At 50.3% G+C, this 24,700-nt stretch overlaps 1 protein-coding gene across 1 annotated transcript in view; it reads right to left on the bottom strand.

Moving 5' to 3' along the window:
* Nucleotides 1-280: 280 nt before the first annotated feature.
* LOC149367380 (pancreatic triacylglycerol lipase-like) overlaps nucleotides 281-24,700 on the bottom strand; it is a 146,626-nt gene continuing 122,206 nt past the window's right edge. Inside the window, exons 7-8 of the mRNA XM_089573758.1 lie at nucleotides 15,945-16,202; nucleotides 281-288 (exon numbers count right to left, since the gene is read on the bottom strand). Of these exons, the coding sequence (XP_089429884.1) occupies nucleotides 281-288; nucleotides 15,945-16,202 (266 nt within the window). The remainder of the gene's footprint in view (nucleotides 289-15,944; nucleotides 16,203-24,700) is intronic.

Raw genomic sequence — 24,700 nt, 5'->3', positions numbered from 1 at the left:
ACTTTAAAAACATTGGTTCCTTCAAAACTATCGCGCAGTAGTCGGTCATATTTGGCTAAAAGTAAATCGCAAAGGATGGTAGCAATGCAGGAACCAATGCAAATTCCTTCTTTTTGGAGATAAAAGCTGTCTTCCCACTTCGCGAAAGTTGAATTAAGATAAAAAGTTAAAAGTTCTAAAAAAGCCCCAACCGATATTCCTGCAGAATTCTGGAAAGGCACGACAGATTAAGGGAACATAAAAATGATTTGGCTACCTCCAATGACCGCAACCTGACGCTTCACTGTTCTGAATGCACAAAAGAAAATCAGGAAGTGTGTAAACCCATGTTTCATAGGTGCCGAAATTTCAAAAGAAGCAAGGACCGAACCACGAGGGAAATAATTGAGGCCCAAACGATATCAGCTCTGGGTGACCTTTGTGTCAGCACCCCTTCTCTTGCGCTATCTAATAAAGAACGGGCGTACTTGGCAAAGCGCGCGACACGTCATTAGGTTTTTTCAATTTTTTTTTGGCGCATTTTACCAGTTTGCCGCCTTCGCGCATCTTGCCTTATGTATATATAAATGTATTTTCCATGAATAAATTTAGTTGTAAGTCAGCGCTGTGTGTGTCTTTTCTATCTGTGTCCCTGTCTTTTGCGCTGTTTTAAAGAACCTTAATGGTAATGATTTCTTCACTACCGCTCAACATGGTTTCCGTTCGGGCCTATCGTGTACAACTCAGCTCACTGAGTTCATTCATGATGTCGCGGAAGGTATAGATAAGGGTGTTCAAATAGACGCAGTTTTTTTTATTTCCTCAAGGCTTTTGACGTGGTTTCGCATTCTTTGCTTTTAACAAAGTTATCATATTTAGGTATACCTTCTAGACTTCTTGGATGGATCCAAGATTATTTGTATGCACGGCAACAACGGGTACTTATAAACGGTGTCGCTTGGCAGTCTGTTAAGGTTTTATCGGGTGTGCCGCAAGGCTCGGTACTTGGGCATTTGTTATTTCTTGTTTTTGTAAATGATTTGCCGATTGATCTGTGCTCCCGTGTTAGGCTGTACGCCGACGACTGTGTTGTTTACCGTTGTAAGGAGATAGCGCCACCCAGCGGCGTTCGTGAGGAGAAGAAGACAAAGCACGAGGAGCGCGTGCGGAGGGGAACGCGGGGCAGGTCGAAGAGCATTACGGGGCAGAGAAGAGAAGAGCGCGGTGGGCGACGGACGTGGACGAGTTCTGCTGGCTCCCCGAGTTCCGGGCTTGGGCCTTAGCCGCAGACGTCCGGGCCACCAGACCTGGACTTCCATCGTCGAGAGCCTCAACCACCTGGCCCAGGCGCTACTCTTCTCCGTCCATCCGTCAGCCGCTCCACACGGGCCGCTTCCGGCGCCTACGTGACTTTTCCGGGATACCAGACCTAGGAACCGTGCTGGGAGCCCACAGACGCCGACGCTGCGGTAGCGTTGCATCGACATTGGAACACCCAGAGACTCCCTGACTGCCTGACACCCAGCCAGTCCTCCCCGCTCGTTGCTCGAATAAGACAAGTAGTGTGAACTTTCCTCTTTGACTCTTTTTCCTGCATTTTTCGTAAGCACTTTGTTCTGTTCCCCCGTGTGTTTTTCCCGTGTGTTGCTGCCTTGCTCTCTTGTCCCTTTCCTTTTCTTCGCTCTCATACTGAAATTGGTTTCCTTTCCGATAAAAGCCGCCTCGTTTATTGTTTGTACTTTTGTGTTTGTTTAAAATAAGACCTGCAATCTCTCAGATCCTCACAAATTTGGCGTCCACTACGACAGGACGAGGTCGGTTTTTATTTATTTGCCTGTTGTGTTAATTTAGGAACAATATGAGCGCTTCAGATTTGGTTGCTTTAGGCGAGCGCATGGGCTTGTGCGGCGCGGAGTTACGAGCGTGGGTGGAGGACGAGCTTCGTAAGGCACGGGAAGAGAGAGCCGCTGAGCGTGAAGCTGCGAAGCAGAAGCTGGAGTTAGAGGCACGGAATTTGGAGATAGAGGCACGGAATTTAGAGACGGAGAAACAGAAATTGGAGTTAGAGGCGCAGAACTTGCAGCTACAAATAAGGCTCAAGGAGGATGGCGCAAATCCTCCGAGTGACCGTGGAGAGCGTAGCGTCTCATCGACCAGCTCCATTAACCCGCACAGCCTCATACCACAGTTCAATGAAGCGCGGGATGACCTCGATGCCTACTTAAAGAGGTTTGAGCATGTGGCCACGGGGCAGGGTTGGCCAAAAGAAAAGTGGGCAACGGCGTTGAGCTTGTGCCTTGGCGGCGAAGCACTTAGGGTCTTCGGTCGGCTCTCGCCTGAGGATTCCGTGGATTATGATAAAGCGAAGCTTGCCTTGCTTGAGAGGTTTAGGTTCACCGCGGAAGGGTACCGAGAGAAGTTTCGCCAGAGCAAGCCCCAGGATGGAGAAACGGCCTCGCAATATGCTGCCAGGTTGTTTAGCTTCTTTGACCATTGGGTCGAGATGCGGGGAGAAGGCCGCACTTTTGAGGTGGTTCGCGAGATGGTCGTGAGCGAACAATTTCTGAACAACTGTCATTCTCGTTTAGCCCTTTTCTTACGTGAGCGGGAGGGCAAGACAGTTGCCAAGCTGGCGGAGGCTGCCGATCATTTTCTTGAAGCACAGCGGCAAAATAACTTGTTGTTCTTCAAAGAACAGGGGGAGCATACGATGAATAAAGCCAAGGACGAGGTTTCAGGTTCACAATCTCGCCTGCGGTGTTTTCTTTGCGAAAAGACTGGGCACAAGGCGGCGGATTGTCGGACGAAGCCGAAGCAATCGTATTGCACCTGGTGCCGCGAGGTAGGACATGATGCCCAGTCGTGCAAAGCTAAGAGGCCGGGAGACCGTGAGGAGTCCTCCTGTTGCATGACACCTCGGTATTCACATCCCGATAACCCTGCAGAGGTAACGCGCGTAGAGGGCCAGTTGGGGGAGATGGTCTGTCCTTCCAACCCGGTGGAAACTGCTATGCCCGTGGGGCACGGTGAGGTGTTCGGCCAGCCTGGTTCGGTATTACGGGATACGGGCAGCACCGGTATTGTTGTGCGTGAGTCTCTTGTACCGCCAGCGGCACTAACAGGGAAAAAGGCTACATTATTCTTGGCCTATGGGACCCGTGTAGAAGTTCCGGAAGCGGAGGTGGTGATTTCTTCTCCATACTTCTCGGGTAAGGCCATCGCGCGCTGCTTGTCTACACACTCTCTTTTCGAACCCCGAATTCAATGCGAGCCGAGGAAGTAGCGATAGCGCTTGCTGCCGCCCACGCCAATTCGAGAATCATCATTACGGACTCCCGAAAAGCATGTGATCATTACTTGGCAGGGGAGATCTCCCCCTTAGCTGCTTGCATTCTAAGACGGACTGCCACTGATCCAACACCCAAAAGAATCATTTGGGCTCCTGGCCACCAGGGCTTACGAGGTAATGAGGCCGCTGACGCGGCTGCCCGAGCGCTTACTCACCGGGCTCCTCATCCCAGCTCTTCTGGCTCGGAGACTAACCAGCCGCTGCTGCGATTCAAGGAAATTATAACGCATTATAGCGACATCCACCGCCTTTTCCCGGCCCCTGCAAAGGGGCTGAATAAGACGGAGGAGCGAACTTTAAGGCGCCTGCAGACAGGTACTCTACTCTGTCCTGCAATCTTAAAGCATTACGATCCTAACACGGATGGGCGATGCCCACACTGTGGGGAGACCTGTGATATCTTCCACATGGTGTGGGCATGTACTCAAAATCCCCACCTCCCCCCTTCCCCTACCCCTTCCAGAGAGGCATGGGAGACTGCCCTTCTCAACTGCTCCTCGCTTGAGTCCCAAAGGGCTCTGGTGAAACGGGCTAGAGACGGGGCATTGTCATGCGGTGTCCCGGACTAGGGACGCCGACCATGTAGCGTGGCCACTCTGTGGCTCCCAAACTCTATTTCAGAAATTAAAAGTTTTTACCACCACCAGCACCACCCTTATACGACATTATAATAGGCAATGTCCCCGGGGCTAAACCTCCATTCCCGGTTGACCCGCCAGTTCTCACTGATCAGGCAGTTTCCCTTGCCATGACGGGTGCGGTCGATGTTCCTTCCCTTATGGTGACAGCAAAGGTTTCAGAGAGTAGTAAAAGCCCCACTCTGAACACACTCCACTTGTCACGGCCGGAGTTTCGCCTCAAACAGGAAGAAGACCCGAACTTAGAGGTGTGTCGCAGGAAGTTGGGGCAAATATTTCATGGCAAGGGACAGACCGCCCACTCCTTTGATACAGATGACGGTGTTCTTTTCCGGTCGTACCAAGTGTGTCCCGGCCAAGTCGTTGAGCAAGCGGTGGTACCGAAGGGCTTACGCACGCAAGTTCTTAAGTTGGCACATAAGAGTGCATTATCCGGCCATCATGGAATACGGCAAACAATAGCTAGGGTGTTCAGTGAGTTTTACTGGCCCGGTGTACAGGCTGACATTAAGAGTTATGTCAGATCGTGTGATATGTGTCAGCAGACTGTGTCGAAGGCAAGGGAGAACAGAGTGAATAACATCGTAGGACGGGAACATGTAAAATCATGGTGGAAACCGAGGTCGGTTTGGAGAAAACGGTTTCACAAAGGAAAACGGAAGTACTAGCCGAAAAAGTTCTTGCGACGGTGAAGTGGTTTGATGTGAACAATGGAATACGGAAGAATGTAGCCCACACCTGTTGTTGGAATTGTTTTTGTTTGTTCATGTTTGTTTTTGAGTGTCGGCTATCTACTTTTTATGCTTTCCGTGTTTCTTCGCCCTCTATGGACGCTTTACGTTGACTTTCCATGTGCTCTCTGTGCTGTGTGTGCGAAGGTCTGTGAACGCTTCGAACATTGACGACCGTCGTATTGTGTGTGGTGTGTAGTGTGCGCGCTGTGGTGCGGTGTCTGGTGTCGCTCTCCTGAAGTTGAGTTCTTTCCCTTGGAAAAAACTTCCGAAGAGGGGGGGGGGGGCCTTCTGTAAGGAGATAGCGCCACCCAGCGGCGTTCGTGAGGAGAAGAAGACAAAGCACGAGGAGCGCGTGCGGAGGGGAACGCGGGGCAGGTCGAAGAGGATTACGGGGCAGAGAAGAGAAGAGCGCGGTGGGCGACGGACGTGGACGAGTTCTGCTGGCTCCCCGAGTTCCGGGCTTGGGCCTTAGCCGCAGACGTCCGGGCCACCAGACCTGGACTTCCATCGTCGAGAGCCTCAACCACCAGGCCCAGGCGCTACTCTTCTCCGTCCATCCGTCAGCCGCTCCACACGGGCCGCTTCTGGCGCCTACGTGACTTTTCCGGGATACCAGACCTAGGAACCGTGCTGGGAGCCCACAGACGCCGACGCTGCGGTAGCGTTGCATCGACATTGGAACACCCAGAGACTCCCTGACTGCCTGACACCCAGCCAGTCCTCCCCGCTCGTTGCTCGAATAAGACAAGTAGTGTGAACTTTCCTCTTTGACTCTTTTTCCTGCATTTTTCGTAAGCACTTTGTTCTGTTCCCCCGTGTGTTTTTCCCGTGTGTTGCTGCCTTGCTCTCTTGTCCCTTTCCTTTTCTTCGCTCTCATACTGAAATTGGTTTCCTTTCCGATAAAAGCCGCCTCGTTTATTGTTTGTACTTTTGTGTTTGTTTAAAATAAGACCTGCAATCTCTCAGATCCTCACAACCGTTCTGTCACGTGCGCAAATGATACCATTATGTTACAGTCTGACCTTGACAAGGTATGTGCGTGGTATGACAAATGGTAAATGACTCTCAACACCAGTAAATGTTACCTCATGCAGTTCACAAACAAAAAAAAAGAAGATATGGGGCAACTATAATCTAAATCAATCTGTTGTACAGACAAAGGACCGAGTAAAGTATCTCGGTATCACATTTACAGCGAAGTTGGATTGGACCGCACACGTCGACGCGATAACTGCCAAAGCTTCCCGCGTTCTCAACCTTCTTAAATGAAACTTCAAACATACAACTCCACGCCTAAAAGAAACATTGTACGTTACGAATGTCAGGCCAATTCTCGAATTTGGATGCGTGTGTTGGGACCCGTTCACAAATATTTTAAAAGACAAGCTAGAACGAGTTCAGAAGCGGGCAGCAAGGATCGTAACTTGGAATTATAATTTTAAGGCCAGAAGTTCTGAACTTCGGGAAGCTCTTGGTTGGAGGTTATTATCCTACCGAAGAAAAGTTTTTAGAATAAAGTTTTTGTACGACATTTACAATAGTAAAACAGGAATTAATAAAAGCCTCTATTTAAGGCAACCTCACTACGTTTCGAGTAGAAGGGACAATACCATGAAAATTAGAGGGTATAACTGCCGGATTAATACATTTAAATAATCATTTTTTCCCAACACAATAATTGACTGGAACCTGCTGCCTAATGAAGTGTTTGAGAGCGAGAATTTCCAGGCCGCAATTGACCATGCAATAATCTGATTATGCTGTTGTCAATGTTGGTTCTGCGTGTCGGGTGCAATCAGAATGCTTTTATTTTTTGGGAAGTTCTTAACAATTTTCTGTAACTTTTCTTTCTGTTTTGTTCTCTTGTGCTGTATCGAATTTTACTGTTAATGTACTTACCCCCCCCCCCTACAATAATGCCTCTCAAGGCGCTGTAGGTACCTTGAATAAATAAATAAATAACTTCTTAACGAAGTGACAAAAAGTTTCTTATTCAATTATTTGTAAATGAACCTAGGTGCATCGACGAGAGTTTTGCTATTAAACACTGTCGAAGACTTTAGCACAGTCGAGGAATATGCAGTCGATTTGAAGATTTTCGCCCATACCGTGAAGCACGTCGTTAGTAAACTCGAGTAGTTGTGTCTCAGCAGATGACCCTTTCTGAACTCGTGTTTTGAAAAGAAGAAACCATGGCCTTCTAAATGTAGTGCCACGTTGTATGCAATGATGTGTTCGAGAAGCTTGCAAGATATACATGCCAGCGATATTGGGCGATAGTTAGCAACGTCAGTTCGGTCACCAGATTTGAAAATTGGAATAACTTTTCCAATTTTCCACTCGTATGGTATCAATCCTGTTGAAAGTGATTGCCTAAATATATGGAATGAGCAACGGTATGTTTAACAATTTTGAATTAACGCTGTCAGCACCACATGAAGTATTTAATTTTAAATTATTAATCAATGACGCATCGACATCAACAGTAACGTTTATTGGGCTCATGTAGTCATAGTCATTGTCTGGTGCGATTGAATATTGGAGCAGTCTTCCTTCGTGAACATGCTGGCGAAAAAGTTATTGCAAGTCGGAGGGCATTCGTGTTGAGCAATGAGATCTGCAGCCTCATCAATCAACGTAAGATATGATAAGACCGCATCGATACGTGAACAGCGTCCATTTATACCCTTTTTCAACCGATCTGCATAGGGAGCCAACGAAAGTCATAGGCAGCTGGGCGCGGTGGAAAAGATTTCATGCATTGATGCGGCGAACTGGGCTTGTTGGCACATAATTGAAAAAGGCCGCAGCGCCAAAAAAAATGGCATTAGCTTAGCTCTGGTTAAGCCTGGATATACAAGCGAAAAACTGCAGTTATTCTTTGTTTGACGTCAAGGCTGTCGCAGTTCGCGCACAATGCGGAGGGAGCACCACGGTAGCGGTGTAGATTTTGAGTCAACTCCCTCGCTACCACTTCTGGGTCTTCTTCCTTCCATGGCGAATGTCTGCGCCTCTTGTACGGCCTCCGCAGCCGCTCACGCGTGCGTTTTCGCAACGGCTTGCGAAAGAACTTTCTCTTGGGACGGAGACCGCCGTCCCAACAGGCCCAAGCGGTTAACCGATGGCGAGGAGAAGTAACTACGGAGCGCGCGCCGCGGCGCGCGGCCTCTTATGTCCGCCGCCGCCGCCGCTCGGGAGTTATCGCAATGCCTCGCGATAACGCGATAAGAACCGCTAGCAGCAGCGAAGGGTAAACCGGTGGCGAGGAGGAGAAAGGAGGGGGTGGCGAGGAGGAAGAAGGGCGCGCAGCGGCGGCGCCCAGGGGTGGCCCACGCAAAGCGCGTTGTTGACGAGCCTAGTGAAGCTTTTCACTTCAAAAAAGACAGGGACAGCCGTCCTTGTCTCGTCTGTCTTCCTGCCTTTGGTCGAATGTTTAGGGGAATCCCCAAGGTAGAGTAGATTTGTAATAAGGTAGTAATTACTCATTGTAACGGCCTTTATTAACAGCTGTGAAGGCCGGTTAGAGCGGGCAAGGACAGGTCCGGTCCCGGAACAGTTCACGCTCTCGTCTCGCGCCGCGCGTCGGCTCTGCTGCTTCAGCTGCCGATCGTCGTCTTCTGGTCTCGCGCGTCGGCTCGGTTCTGCTGCTCTGACTGCTGATCATCTTCCTCTTTACATTTGGCCCCGGGGGAAAAAGAGCCATCCTGGCGATTTAGGGGGTCAACACGACGCAGGGGTCGTAGTGCGGCTTCAAACGCGAAACGTGGACGGTCTCGCGCCCACGTCGTCGGAGATCGGGTGATGGCGTCACGGGCTCAACTACGTAAGTGACGGGAGAAGTGCGCTCAAGGACGCGGTAGGGTCCGTGGTAGTTTGGCGGCAACTTGCTAGAGAGACCTGGTGCAGCAGAAGGCACACGGAGCCAAACAAGGGATTGCGGCTGAAAAGTGTCGGTGCCATGGGAGTGGTCGAAGCGGTATTTCTGGCGCCCTTGGTCGTCGGACGTGAATGACCGGGCGAGCTGGCGGCACTCCTCAGCGTGTCTGGAGGCTTCAGATACGGTTGTGGTTTCTGACGAATCAGAATGATAAGGAAGAATAGTGTCGAGCGGCGAGGATGGTTCACGGCCGTACAGAAGGAAGAATGGTGAGAAACCAGTAGTGCTCTGCGTAGCGGTGTTGTAGGCATATGTGACGAAGGGGAGGACGATGTCCCAGTTAGTATGGTCGGCCGCCACGTACATTGACAACATGTCACCTAATGTTCGATTGAAACGTTCAGTTAAGCCGTTCGTCTGGGGATGATGGCAGTAGTGGTGCGGCGAGTAATGTTGCATTGCTGCAGGAGAGATGAAACGACGTCTGACAGAAACACCCGCCCACGGTCGCTCAACAGTTCACGCGGTGCTCCGTGCCGAAGTATGAAATGGTGCAAGAGGAAGGAGGCAACATCCCGCGCTGTAGCAGCTGGGAGTGCGGCTGTTTCAGCGTACCGTGTCAGGTGATCTACAGCGACGATAACCCAGCGGTTTCCTGCAGCAGTGTAGGGAAGTGCCAACTCGGTCAAATGGCCTGGATGGGCAAGGCAAAGGCTGCAGAGGGCCGGTCGAATGATGATGACCGAGCTTGCGGCGCTGGTAATCGGGGCAGGAACGGACGAATTTTCGAACGTAGTTGTACATGCCGCGCCAGTAATAGCGGAGGCGAAGCCGGTTGTAGGTCTTGAAAGCACCGCCGTGACAAGCTTGCGGGTCGCTATGAAAGGCTGCTCATATTTCTGAGCGTAAATGTCCAGGGATCACTAGGAGCCACTTGCGGCCATCAGGGAGATAATTTCGGCGGATTGCACGCGGTACCGACACGACATAACAGTCTGAGAGATAGCGTACAAGAGAAGTGATCCACGGGTCCTTGGACTGCTCGTTGGGCATATCGTCCAATGACAAGGGGGCGCAGTCGATAGCGGGAGGAGAGGCACAATCATTGGCTAGAGGTGAACGAGACAAAGCGTCGGCGTCGTTATGCTTCCTGCCAGAGCGATAGATCACACGAATATCGTACTCCTGAAGGCGTAAGGCCCATCGGGCGAGGCGGCCATTTGGGTCTTTTAGGGAGGACAACCAACATAGGGAATGATGGTCCGTGACGACCGCGAAAGGCCGGCCGTATACGTAAGGTCGAAATTTCCCGATTGCCCAAACGATTGCCAAGCACTCTTTTTCAGTAACTGAGTAGTTTTGCTCTGGCTTCGTCAGGGTGCGGCTCGCGTATGCAACAACATACTCCGCCCACCCCGGTTTCCGTTGAGCAAGAACAGCACCGATACCAACGCCACTGGCATCTGTGTGGATTTCAGTTGGAGAAGCAGGGTCAAAGTGGCGCAGTACGGGTGGAGAAGTAAGTAGACGGCGCAACGTGGTGAACGCTTCGTCACAGGCAGTACTCCAGCTTGATAGGTCGCTACTGCCACGAAGAAGGGCAGTCAGAGGTGCGATGATAGAAGCGAAATTTCGGATAAAGCGTCGGAAGTAAGAACATAAGCCGATGAAACTGCGAAGTTCCTTGATCGTAGAGGGCTTCGGGAACTCAGAGACAGCACGAAGCTTTGCTGGGTCAGGAAGAACACCCTGTTTTGACACGACGTGCCCCAAAATCGTCAACTGGCGAGCAGCAAAGCGACATTTCTTTAAATTGAGTTGAAGCCCGGCTGCCGCGAGGCATCTCAAAACGTGCTCTAGGCGAACGAGGTGCGTCTTGAAGTCTGGGGAGAAAACAACGATATCGTCCAAGTAACATAAGCAGGTTTTCCATTTCAGGCCGCGCAGTATGGTGTCCATCATTCGCTCAAACGTGGCAGGGGCATTGCATAGTCCGAAGGGCATGACGTTGAATTCATACAGCCCGTCAGGCGTCACAAAGGCTGTCTTAGTGCGGTCATCGTCGGCCATCGGGACTTGCCAATACCCTGAATGGAGATCTAACGATGAAAAGAATTCAGCTCCCTGCAGGCAGTCAAGTGCGTCATCAATGCGGGGTAGCGCATTGATGTATTTTCGGGTGATTTTGTTGAGGCGCCGGTAGTCAACGCAAAAGCGGATAGAGCCGTCTTTCTTGGTGACAAGGACGACGGGGGAAGCCCAAGGACTGTGTGATGGTTGTATGACGCCACGCTGCAGCATATCATTCACCTGGGTGTCTATAACCTGGCGTTCGGTGGCCGAGACGCGATATGGGCGTTGGCGCAACGGCGAATGGGCGCCTGTGTCGATCCGATCGGTAACAGCTGAAGTGCGGCCCAAACGGTGGTGAGAGAAGTCAAACGATGACCGAAACTTATCTAGCAGGGCAGCAAGCTAGGTCTTCTCCGGTGGCGAAAGATTCGCGTCGATTGAGCCCGCGAAGACGGCCTCGGGAGCGGGACCAGGAGACGGTGGGGAAGAGGTAAGTGACGACACTTGCAGGTGGCAGGAGTCCTCCTCAGAAGGGTCCCAGGTGACAACGGAGGCGAAAGGCTGGACATATCCCAAGCATTCACCGCGAAGAAGAGTGGAGGGGCACAGGAATGGATTCGTCAGGGGCAAGGCGCTGCAGCCGGCTGAGACGGTAAGCACGGCGAATGGCAGGGGTAGACAGTGGCGAGAAGCGAAGGAGTCGGACGGGATGAAGATGACAGTGCCGTTGGATGCAGAGTCGCAATGAACGGAGACGATTACAGCAGAGCACGGCGGGATCATGACGTCAGCAGCCACAGTCAGCTTGGAGCACAAGTTAGTGGAAGCGTTCACCGAGTCGTCGCCGAAGGGAAGAAGGGCGACTTCGGAACGAGTGCAGTCGATGACAGCGTCATGTTGGGAGAGAAAGTCCCAGCCTAAGATGACGCCGTGAGACGCCGATGGGAAGACGATGAATTCAACAATATACAGAACGTCCTGAATAGAAACTCGGGCTGTACATGCCCCCAAAGGCGCGATAAGTTGCGAATTAGCGGCGGGAAGCACGAAACCATATAGCGGAGTCATCACTTTTCGTAACTGGCGGCACAATTTCTCACTTAGTACAGATACAGCAGCACCGGTGTCAACAAGCGCGAAAGCATCGGTGCCCTCCACAGAAACCGCGATCAAATTTGTCGGAGAAAGTCGAGGTCTTGAGCTTGGCGACGAGCACGCAGTTCTTGCCTCCGGAACTGCGGGCACTAGTTTTCCGAAGGGGAAGAGGGACGACGGCGCTTCGGGGAAACCGAGCGGCGACGCGTAGATGGAGAACGGCGGCGAATAGACGGGCTGAGATCGGAGGAAGCAGTGGTCTCAGAAGGCAAAGTGCGGTGAAAAGGCTGGGGAGGGGCGTAGGCGTAACGTCGAGGGTCGGTATCGGCAGCAGGGGACAACACTTGGCGGTGACGCATCACGTGACCAGGAATGCCGCAGGCATAACAAATGGGTAAGTTGTCCGGTGTGCGCCATGGTCGGAAACGTTGCGGTGGTGGCCGGGCAGGACGAAATGGTGTCGACTGCGGTGGATGCTGGTACGAAACGAACGTTTCTGGGCGGGGACGCCTGACGGCTTCGGCGTAGGTAAGTGGCGCAGCGACGGGAGGCGGAAAGGAAACCGATGGCAGGGCTTCGGACACTTGCTCCCGAATGACGTGCTGAAGTGTCGGAGTTAGGTTAGAAGGACTCGGAACAGCAGGAAGAAGCGAAAGCTGCCGCGCAACCTCCTCACGGACAAACTGCTTGATCTGGAGCAGTAGCGAGCTGTCTTCGGTCGTCATGCTGAGGCTAGTAACTGTGTCTGTCTGTGGAGTCGGCTGCCGAGTGAAAACGCGCTGTCGGCGAAGCTCGTCGTAGCTTTGGCAGTGGTCGAATATATCGGTAACAGAGGTGACGTTCTTGCCCACAAGCATATTGAAAGCGTCGTCTTCGATTCCTTTAAGGACGTGTTGAACTTTATCGGCCTCTGCCATGGACGCATTGACACGCTTGCAGAGATTGACGACGTCTTCGATGTAGCTAGTGTATGATTCACCGCTCTGCTGTGCACGAACGCGAAGACGCTGCTCGGCGCGAAGTTTGCGTACTGCCGGACGGCCGAAGATGTCAGAGAAGCTGGTTTTGAATTCGATCCAAGTGGTGAAGTCCGATTCGTGGTTTTCGAACCAAAGGTGGGCAACGCCGGTCAGGTAGAAGATTACGTTGGTAAGCTTCATACTGTCGTCCCATCGGTTATGAGCGCTCACCCTGTCATAAGATGACAGCCAGTCCTCCACGTCTTTGTCGTCCGTGCCGCTGAAGACGGCCGGGTCGCGCTGGCGGAGCGCACCATGGCAAGCAACGGGTGCCGGCGAAGAGCCGGCTGGCTGGTTGGCGTTGGCAGGCATGGGGGTAGCGATGGTCCGGTTGCGTAGCTCCAGGACGGAATCCCGCAGCCTCCACCAAGATGTAACGGCCTTTATTAAGGCGAAAGCCTTTAATGGCCGCATTTGTTTTTCCAGTCCCGGACTACTAGCTGGCAGGTCTCGGCTTCCGCTCGGACAGGAAAAGCGTCATGGTCACATGACCTACTTGCCATAGGCTGCTTTCGAACTCGGCGCCAGAGCCGGGCTCCCCCTCGGTTACCGTACAAAGACGCTGTCATCTGCTAGCAGACGATGCAAGCCACGGCCACTACGACGCCGAAGCAACGCCGTGCGCTTGATCATGATACTGAGTCGATTTAAAGACTGTACTGTCAGCTTAGCGTAGGTGCATTACAGAACTCAGCTTCGGAGGTATGCTCGCCGCTACTGCTTGCGGCGAAGTTCGCACAAAGTAGCCCAACTCGTTGCAGAAAGGCAGATAGACGAAACCCTCCGAAAAAATGTTGACAACAAGCTCTATAGCTGCTCCAGTATACGAGTGGTTCACCTGCGATGCTTTCAGGTAAGCGTACAGACGGCATGTGGCAAAACAAGCGACCAAGAGCCTCTTGACGACACGAGCAAACAATACGCGCTCGCAGCTCCGAACGCGCGTCAGTGTGCGGTGGATTTCAAGAAAATAAACGAAGATGCAAGAACAAAAAGTCTTGCGATGGCTCAGAGAGGAGCTACGGAGCTCATGTGAAGGTTTAACGCATGATATCGACCTCCAGGAACACGAAAAGCACTCAAAATGCACACGGAGTCTAACTTAATATGGCTGCCAGCGCGGCGCGCAGCTATCGTCTGCTGCCTTCTGAGCAGCCCCAAGCAGCCCGCGGACTGCCATAGGCTAAAAACGAACGCGTTGCTATGGCGATGCAAGCAGGTGGGCGGAGCTTTCGGGCTGCCCGAGAAAAACAAATACCGGACTCGAGTCCGCAAGTAGTCCCGGACAGTCCGGGACTGAAAAACAAATGCGCCCAATGTCTCATCGTTGTAAGCAGCAGTTGTCGAAAGAGAATGTCACGCTTTTCAGTTGGTCGAAACGGTCGTGACGTCACAGTGCGCCAATTTCAAACGGGGCCAATTGTACTTTGGCTGGTAACCATGAAACCAATTGAAGGGACCATATAGTGATGCTCCAAGTAAGTGGGACTGAGCTTAGTTAATTGATTAATTACCCAATTAGCCTAATTAACTTCTCTAGTCAGGCCATATAAATAAATAAAACCGATTAAGAAATTGGTCGAGCTCGGGAATCGAACCCCGGTCTTCGGAGTGCGAGACGAGCATGCTATCCACTCCGCCATGCCAGCTCGATGGTTTGGAATGAACAAAGGCACGTGTAGTGAATACGGTGTCTTCGCTCACTGCCATCCTCCTCCTTTCCCTTCCGGCGAGGTTTAGGTGTCCACCGAGATATTAGAGAGAAATACATTTCCTTTCCTCAAAAACCAATTTACCGACGAGCGAGGCGTAGAACCGAAAGGGCGATGGCGTTCTACGGACTCCCTGGCAGCGTTGCAAGACGCTCTCGCGTTCCACTCTTAGAGGCGAAGCTTAACATCTTAACCACACATCAGTGACCACACTTTAGGTCAAAAAAGTGCACCCCCCCCCCCCTGAATTTTGACGGGTGTCCACCGAGATATGTGAGACAGTTACTGCGTAATTTTCTTTCCTCAAATACAATTTTCATTTTCTTCATTACGGGCCATCTCCGTCTTTCTTCTTTCACTCCCACTTCCTCCGTTCCTCTACGGTGCGGTTCAGGTGTCCACCGAGATGACAGAGATTTACTGCGCCATTTCCTTTCCTCAAAAACCGTTGCGTTGAAACGGCAAGGCATCGCGCCGAACGGGTGGTGGCGTTCCGTGGACTCCCTGGCAGCGCTACAACACGCTGTCGCGTTCCACTCCTAAAGGCGAAGCTTAAGCTTAAGCTTAACTAGAAGTTAATTAGTATTCAGGCATTAATCAGTAATTAACCATTAATTAGTGATTTGTCATCACTTACTAATTAGTACTCAATTACATGTGACGCCACCAGTTCCACAGAAGCACTGAAAGTGGTGCGGAAAACGCTTTCGCCTCTACGCACTTTAGACAGTCAAAGTGCCCCCTGAATTTTTTTAACAGTTGTGAAGGCCGGTTAGAGCGGGCAAGGACAGGTCCGGTCCCGGAACAGTTCACGCTCTCGTCTCGCGCCGCGCGTCGGCTCTGCTGCTTCAGCTGCCGATCGTCGTCTTCTGGTCTCGCGCGTCGGCTCGGTTCTGCTGCTCTGACTGCTGATCATCTTCCTCTTTACATCATTGACATCCACCCAAGTGCAGCCATACGGCTACAGAGGAAAGCTGTACAGCTTTCTCAGAAACTTCACAGTTAAAGAAAAATTCGTCCTGGTCCGGGGATCGAACCCGGGATTACCGCTTCACCGGTGCAGTCGCTTTACCAATTGAGCTAACAGGGACGGCAAGCCTATGGTAGGGCGAGAGCGAATTGATCAATAACTCGAAGTGGGAACAGTGTTGGTCAAATGTTTAGGGGAATCCCCCAAGGTGGAGTAGATTTGTAATAAGGGAGTAATTATGCACTGACATCCACCCAAGCGCAGCGGTGGTCCCGCGGGTTCGAACCACGGAAGAGGACGAATTTTCCTTTAACTGCGACGTTTCTGAGAAAGCTGTGTAGATGTCAATGAGTAATTACTCCCTTCTTGCCTTTCATGTGCTGCCGCCTATTTCAAATTTTAATGCACTCTCCTTGTTGGCTGGGGAAAGAAGTTAGGATATACAAGGCGAGCGTTGCCGTATCGGAGGCGCCGCATGAAAAAAGACAGGAGGCTCACCGCAGTACGGGTAGGAGCCAGCGGTGCGCAGGAAGACGCGCACTGAGCGGCCTTCTGGCAGGAGAGCGCGGTGTTGGGCAGCCGGCTCTCCGAAGCGCACGCAGAGTTCGTCCCCGGGCCCGCAGTCGGTGCAGCGACCGGCCGTGAACGACTGCCAGTCGGAGCACACGAAGCCCACCATGGAGCACGGGGCGGCCGTGGCGATCGTCTCCATGTAGTAGTCGTAGGAACGAAGGTGCTCACACAACAGGTCGGCCCCTGCGCCAGTCATGGGGGGGAAAAGTCGTCAGCTGGAAGATTAAATCTTTTTACGGCTCCAATCTAGCGCGAGAATAATCCTATACAGCCATTGGTGGTGCTGAAGGCGCAGGGCAGAAACGCGAACCTTCACAGCCTGCCTGGCTTGTTAGAGCAGCAAGAGTCGTTCGATCTTTTTTCTAACCCGAATTCTAACATTAAGTTATTTCTATCGTCTTTACCTATGTGAAGTGTGTAGCATGCTTTTAGCCTTTCCTAACTAATGTTTTTTGATGACTACTGTTTATGTCTATCCGCATTCATTTCCGAAACTTGCTGTGTGTTGAGTGACTGCTCAAGGGTTGCTAATAGTTGTGTGTTCCTTTATTTATTTAGTTTTCTTGACCTGTCAGACACTTGTGCCACAAAAGTATCTGTATGTCTGCCAATTTGTAAGGGGGCAGGACCTACGTCAAGCCGTTGTCACGGTTTTTTGTCCTGTCTCCTCCTTTGAAAAAGGAAATAAAAGGAATTGAATTGAATTGTACTTGCCTGGAAATGGTTTCCAGGCAGATGAAAACCGAAACCATGCGACGAAAAGGTGCGTGTTAGATTCAGGAGTTCATTAGAATCGGCAAATTACGGTACTTCTGCGCAGGTCTTGCGTTTTAATTTCTGGTGAGAGCTCGCCATAGCCCGAAATGATTTGAGGTCCGCGCAGGGCATGGTCCGCCACAGAACTTGCACCGCAAACTCGTACAGTTCGCCGCTCGATGCCTGGCAACAGCACGCATGGCCTAAGGAATCTCTGCATTGTTCTGCTTTTGTCTGCACACGAAATTCGATGCGTCCATTCATAGACGCCCTCTTAATATACGCCTTACGACGGCAATAAATGGAAATTGAATGGTCATGTAAAATCTGAAACAGCCATAGTTCCACGGCCTGCAAGCTAAAAGCAATACAGTGACCTTGTAGAGGACTTCACGCGAAGAATTTTAGGATTTTATTTCACACAAATAGCGTGTACAGTGTTGTCGACAGCCATTTATCGGTCCAGCCCGATCTTTCTCTTAGCCACAACGGTGTGACTGAGGCCTACCGAAAGCAGTTACGCAGTTACGGCACTTTTTCAGCGGCACTATGAACGAGCAGGGAGGAGTGCTAAGCCATTTAAGACATGCCTGCAAAGCGTGATCAGTGAGTTAGACAGCCAGGCCAGAACGGTGGGTATAAAAATTAATACGAATAAAAACAACGCAGCAGTCTCAGAAGGGAAAAGCAGTCTACAGGTGGTAACGAGGTGAGGATGTGCTAAGGGAATACGACTACTTTGGGGAAGCAGTCAGCGCCGATCGAAATCACGGGAGCGAAATAACTGGAATAGTGGGGTGCAGCGTATTTGGCAGGTTCTCTCAGATCACCAATGGCACTGTACCAACATCTTTTACAAGTATATAGCAGCTCTCATACTGGTACTGACCTATGGGGCCGAAACGTGGAGGCTAACGAAGAGGGTTCAGCTTAAATTATGGACAACGCACCGAAGCATGGAAAGGAAACTCGTATATGCAACGTTAAGAGAGAGGGAGACGACAGGGGAACAAATGCGGGTGAATGACATCGCAGTCGAAATCAAGGGGCAGAAATGGGCTCGGGCACGTCACGAAACGCGAAGGCAAGATAATGGATAGCCGTCAAGAGGAACGGAGTGGATTCCGAGGGAAGCCAGCGTAGCAGGAGCGGCAGAAAGTTATATGGGAGGTAAGATTAAGAAGTTTGCTGAGATAGGTGGGCTCGGCTGGCACCGGGTGTAGTCAGGCTTTTGACAATGGTTCACAAGAGCGCCGCAAACACGCTAGTCTTCTTTAAGTCTCACTTCACTCCATGTTATTGGCGCTGTTGGGAATCACATACCAACTAGCCAACTTTCTTCACTCACGAATGTTGTAATTAAATCCGCATGCTTTCGCATCGAAGCCTACTTTTGGTGCCGTTTCTGAGGACTCCAATGAGCGCTAACACATGCTTCGGCTTGAAGAATTAATATCCAGAAGCCCGGGGAAAATTTGGGAAATATACTCAATTTCACAAATGTGCTGCTTTCCTTTTTTTTCTTCGTATTAGCGCAACCAAAGAACTGGAAAACATGCCCTTAGCAGCCCTGTTTGTAATAGTGGCAGGATGGAAACTAGGTCAAGGTGGTTGGATGCATTTTGGGCCAAATAGAGCAGCCGGCCGAAAGACAGACACGAGGAAAAGAAGACAGATGAGAGGTGCCTCTCAACTACATCTTTTATTAAGGAAAACTGTAATTTTATGACAACAATCAACATGAACCAAACAAATCCCGGGCACATGCTCAAAGTACCATCTAAAAATGCCACCCCATCAATCCACGGCGGAGCATTTACAAAAAAACACAAACCACGTATGGTCGAGGAAAGCAACTTTTTTATTCATTTGTGACGGAACAGCGCAAAACACCGGAACAAGAGACAAGCGCAATAACTGCCGCGATGCCCGATTTCTGTGACGCAATAAAATGCTAGTACCGATCACCAATGGCCAGCACACCAACGGCGCAGACACAGCGCTCGCCGCTGTTGCCTTCCTTTTTCCTTGTCGCAGATCGCGCTGTTTCCACTCCGTGCATTTCGAACTAACCAGGGCTTGTATTTTAACCAACTTCTTACTGTCACTCGCACATGCATATTTAGCGAAACAGCGCAGCCGGACGAAAGACAAACAGCGCACGAGAAAGTGCGCTTACCATTAGTGTATTGGTACCAGAATTTTATTCCGCCACATATATCGGGAAACGCGGCAGGTAATGCAGACCTATTTTATTCGGAAAAAAGTATGTGAGTCAGCTATACTTAGTATTAGTGAGTAAAGAAGTTGCTTTCCTTGACCCTACTTGATGTGTGTATTTGCGGTGTTTGATGGGTTTTTTGCTGTGAAAGATCTGCCCTGGATTAATGGGGAACTCTGAGCATGTGCCCAGTTTGGTCGATTCTCTCTTGTTCCACTAATGCTAGCCGTTCCGGTCAGCTTAGCTGGTAGAGCGACTTGAAGCGGAGAAGAAGGGTTCGAGCACCGGACCAGGACGAATTTTTCTTTAAAGGGGTGGAGACACCAAATTTGTGGTTCGCGCGTTCTTAGTTTCAAACGTTTCTTATGGCTCCAGGAAGCATGATACACACTCAAAGATTCATATATTCACAGTGAATAATTTATTATAGCATTTTTAGGTGAACGATTTTCGGTTTCGGTTTCGCAACGCCGAGTTGTACAGTGACGTCGCAGAGGGGGAAGATCAACTGCTTCGCTTGGTCACGTGGGCCCACAAAAGTTGTGACGCACCTACTGCTGCATCGTCTGCTTTCCCACACACGTGCTGACCAGCGCATATGAAAACAAACAACTGCACGTCTAGTCCCAGCAGCTCGGATTCTGACAGATCTGATTCCAACGAGTGAGGACATCGACTTTTTTTTTTGTTCGCACGCTAATATCGCCTTCGCGGGTTCGCGTGAGGATGCGAAACACTTTGCAAAATGCCAGTAAGCATCGCTGCGCCGCTCTACCCAAGCTGCGCCCACAACCGGTGTCACACTTCGCTGCCGTGCAGCAGTACCTGAGCGCTGCTTGGGATGGAGTACAAATATCACAAGAAAAGACAAGATCGCCTTGTTATCAGAACTGCCAGCTATACTCGAGCAGCGACAAAGCATGTCTGCTTATGTTGGGAGCTTTCGGCAACGGCACCGCTCGCGGGCGCTCCGGGCGACGAGCTCTGCTGCTGCCTGGCTGCCGTGGTCGTCGCTAGGCCTATAGCCTGTTTAGCGAGCGGCCGGCGCTTCGGAAGTCGCCTGCGCTATAATAAAAGGCCTACTTTTCACAAATAGCTGTAGTGTTAACAGAATCATCTCACAATAAAATAATAGTATGGTCAATCTCCTCGACGCCTTCGGCAGCGGAGCTAGCGGGCGCCAGGCGAGCCGGACCCCGACGTCGCGCCAGCGGCAGCTTCTAGGCGCGGTTGTGAGAAATTTGCTCATATCACGTTGTTACCTCTACTAGCAGCTCAGTATTGGTCAGCGATCCTCAAAAATGACACTTTTTCCACATTTCTTGTCCCATGGTTTGTTATTTACGTCAAGAACACTCTTTAGCTCGCTTTTATGACGTCGGCAGACGGTATCCAGGCTGACCTACCGGCCGGCAGACTCGGCGTACTTCACGTCCGCACAAGAAAATACAAAACAGCCATGCTACCAGAAAGGATGCTTTCTAGATTCGAGATACGACAGCATGACTGTGCTAAAAGTGGATCTTTCGGCAGCGACACTGCCTGCGGCAACGCCGGCCGACGACCTGCGCGCTGGTCCCAGACTGCCCTAGTCGTCGCTAGGCCTAGCTGCTTTCGCATATCGACTCCGCAGCTGAGGGCGCTTCGGGACTGGCCAGCGCTCAGAAACGTGCTCCGCTCGGCACCCATTTACTGTGAATTCGTCCCATAATAAAAGATATGCTCGATTTCCACGACGTCTTCAGCAACAGAGCTAGCGGACGGCAGGCGAACCGCACCAGGTAGCAGCAGCACAAAACCGACTATGGGATGAAATTTGCTTGCATCGCAGTCATCACTTCTACCAGGAACTCGGTATTTGCCAACGATCGTCACAAACGATGCATTTTTGATATTCATATATCCCAGGGTTTGCTATGAACGTGAACAAACAATACTATCGCGTTCTTCAGATGCCGGCGTTCGGCACGAAGACTGGCGCAGGCCGCCCGTGTTTTGGTATGTGTTTTGGTATGACGTCACTAAAACTTTATTTTTCTACACCCCTTGTGACGTCAGGGTTGATGGCGCTAGCGAATGGGTCTAGGTCGTGAGCATTTAGGTAATCTTTGGAACCGAATTAAAATATTTTTTAAACGTTTGTTGCGTCCAACACCTGGCTGTGACTGCCCTTGCATACATAGGAATCCCATAGCAGGCTTTTTATAGCTTCAAAATTTGGTGTCTCCACCCCTTTAACTACCAAGTTTTTATGGAAGCTGTATAGATTCCCTTTGTAACCGTATGGCTGCGCTTAGCTGGATGCCAAAGAGTAACTGAATCAGTATACGACTTTTCCAAAACAGTGCATTCATATGGCCAGAGCGATATTACTTTCATGGATTTTGCCAACGTCTTTGATGAAGTATCAGATTCAGAATTACCGACGAGAACTAGCGCTGCATTAAGGAACGAGTCCATCACAAAATGGTTAATGTAATATTTCCTTCAAGGCCTTCTGACGTACTTTGCCTTCCCTCTGCCTCCGTGACAGAATTTTATGAACAGCCGATAGTACTTTTCGTTCCAGCGAGCTTACGCAACGAAATTTTGCAAGCCTGTCACCATGAACCATTTTCTGACCACCTAGGAGCCACTCAAACCCTCGCTGGAATTCAAGGAAGGTATTACTGGCGCCGTCTCTCCGCCAGCGTCTGGCATAACGTGGAAATTTACCGGCACTTCCAGCGACTCAAGGATCCGCATGTACTACAGCCTGGCGGCATTCCCATTCCACCCGCGTCCAGTTCATTCCAACGAATTGGTAAGAACTTACTTGGACCGTTCCTTACATCAACCTCTAGAAGCAGGGTAATCACAGGAATTACTGACTACCTGACCCGCTGCGCGGAAACGGCAACTCACCCCAGGGACACCGCCATCGAGATCGCCAAATTCTGCGTTCATCAAACTGCCAGAATACGGTGCCCCAGAGGATCTGATCATAGCCTGAGGGGCTGCCTTTTCCGCTGTGGTTGTTTTAACAACCACAAGGCTCATACTCACGCACTGCCAAATCTTCCCCTTTCTCAGCACCTGTGCCTACCACAACATGCATTCGAAGACATTCTCAAAAGCCTACCTAACTATAACAATTTGAACGTCTTGAATCCCTCCTTTTCAATGAAGCGTGCGCTCTCCGGGCGCCACACGTCCTTGTTCTTATTTATTATTATTGTTGTTTTATTTTTATTGTATTTGCTCTTTAGGTTCTTTCTCGTACCCTCCTTTCGGCCTCTTCTTTTGAAGAGCCAGTTTGTACTCGAATGCCTTCGCGACGAAAAACACTACGGGAATGGCCTACTGTGGGACGGACGCTGCGGCACTCGGCTGCGGGATCGGGTTCGCGCACGGGGTCTGGCCGGCCGCCCTGCCTCCCTCGACCGCGACGCCCCACTTCCGCCGTGCCGATAACTTTTCTTAGGAAGCTCTAAATGTTCTCCAAGTCGTAACTCACGTTACAACGGTCCTGAACACTTGCACCGCTGGGGAGTGGCCGTTCTGTGATGTAGTGTACATATGCATGTGCGCACTTGTTTCTCTTTTTTATTTTTCGTTTTTCTTTGTACTGTCCTTGTTAAGAGATTGCTTTTATTTTCCCTCCTGGATTCGCCACACACACCGGAGGGAGCTTCTCCCGACAATTCTCTTGCTGGTGCCTTCTGAGAGGCAAGTTCCCTCCCCATCTATGGCTATAGCTCTGTTACCCAAGCCTATGCCGTTGTCTTCCTATTTTATATATTTTTAATTCTTTTACGCTTTCTCAATTTTTGTTTACAGATCTATATATAAATTTTTGTCCCTTCCCTAGTCTTCGCAACCATCCCCCTCTACAACCTAACTGGACTGGAGCACTCGCGTCTTACACTGGCTTTGGCTCGCCTTCCTCTAACTGGAGAGAGTGATTCCTCCTCTCCCTTTGCGTACGGTGCCTCAAAAATGCGAAATTGTGTTCATTCGTCTCTATACCCTGACGAAGGACGGTCCTCCGTCCGAAACTATGGGTAATAAACGAAGATAATCGGAATGCTGTGACCCCTTCATTCTACAAGTCTTCCTGGCCCATTGAACGATGACACCTGCTACTATATATATATATATATTGTAATGTGGAAACTCGCACAGTTAGTGTGGACGGCCACAGTCCTTGTCCCAGCGGTGCTGGTCAGCAGCTTCGCCTATCTTCTTCTTTCTCGCCTTCGGCGATGCTAGCTGCACCGACGAAGGCCGTTCGAAGGCCGTTCGAAGGCCGTTGCACGGTCGAAACGTCAATAAATTGTTTCAAGCGTTTCAAACGTTGGTCTCCGTTCTTACTATATATATATACATATATATATATATATATATATATATATATATTGGTTGCGAAAGCATGAAGTGCTTGACTGCTTACAAGAGTATATAGCGAAGTATACGCTTCGTTAAAGGAAAGGGAGTGGCTATTCTCCCGGCAGGCGTGAAAATTTCGGCAACGCAATTTTTACGGCTGTGCGTGATGAAATGATAATTTAAGATTTTGTTGCTCTCTCCCGGCAAGTCTGAACCCTGAACATCTTTTCCTACCTTTTTTATTATTTTAATAAAACTACTACCACCGGTTGAGAAATTCGCAAACAAAATTCTCACGGCTGCCGGGCAGTGGTCACGTGACAATGCACAGCCAATGAGAAGCGAGTGCCGTGAGAAATTCTCAAACACAATTCTCACGGCTGCCGGGTCAGGACCTCTGTCAGGATATCGCGTAATTACTCAAGGTCATTGTTTTTTTTCTGTGAACCGAGTACTATACAGTCGACCTATAAATAGTAAACGGGAAGCACTACCCTGTGTGACGATAATTTGCAGCACGATGCGCCCAAGGCCGCTGAAACACGTTCTTCAGGTTCTTGGTTAGATGAAAACTTCGCGCAGCGCTTAAAAGTGCTAATAATAATAGTACTATTTATTAGCACTTACGTAGCAAAAAGAAAAGTACGTGAGGCAACATGTATGGCTGGACCGAGAGGTGAAAAGCCCGCAGCGTTCCGCTGGCGGGGTCGACTTCTGCACCAACGCTGCAATTGTTCCTCCAACCACATAAACTACTGAAACGCTGAAACCATGAATGATAATTAGAGGCGCCTGCCCGCAGAAGTCTAGGAACGCTCAACCGGTGGTAGTAGTTTTATTAAAATAATAAAAAAAAGGTAGGAAAAGATGTTCAGGGTTCACGGCTGCCGGGAGAGAGCCACAAAATTATCATTTGATCACGCACAGCCGTAAAAATTGCGTTGCCGAAATTTTCACGGCTGCCGGGAGAATAACAAAATCTTATTCTACCGGCAGTTATCATGTGACCGTGTACAGCCAATCAGAGGCGAGTGCCGTGAGAATTGTGGGAGCGGAATTCTCACGGCTGCCGGGAGAATAGCCACTTCCTTTAGAAACACATTTATTCGACTCGACGTTTCGATCGGAAGACGGATCTTCTTCAGGAGTGATTTTACATTGTTAATGCATCCCCTTTTATAGGGGTGGCCACAGAACAGGTGAATGGGAAACACAAAGCACATAGCAGAAAAATACGCATAAAAATTATTAGAGGCAGTGCGACCCAAAAAAAAAAAATGGCTGAGGCTTAGCCTAGGTTAAGCCTAGTCAGATGCGAAGCATATTGTCGCCGAGT

Source organism: Amblyomma mixtum, chromosome 1 (assembly GCF_055824585.1).
Source record: "Amblyomma mixtum isolate Tamu chromosome 1, ASM5582458v1, whole genome shotgun sequence".
Lineage (NCBI taxonomy): Eukaryota > Metazoa > Arthropoda > Arachnida > Ixodida > Ixodidae > Amblyomma > Amblyomma mixtum.
This window is presented reverse-complemented; position numbering and strand designations above follow the sequence as displayed.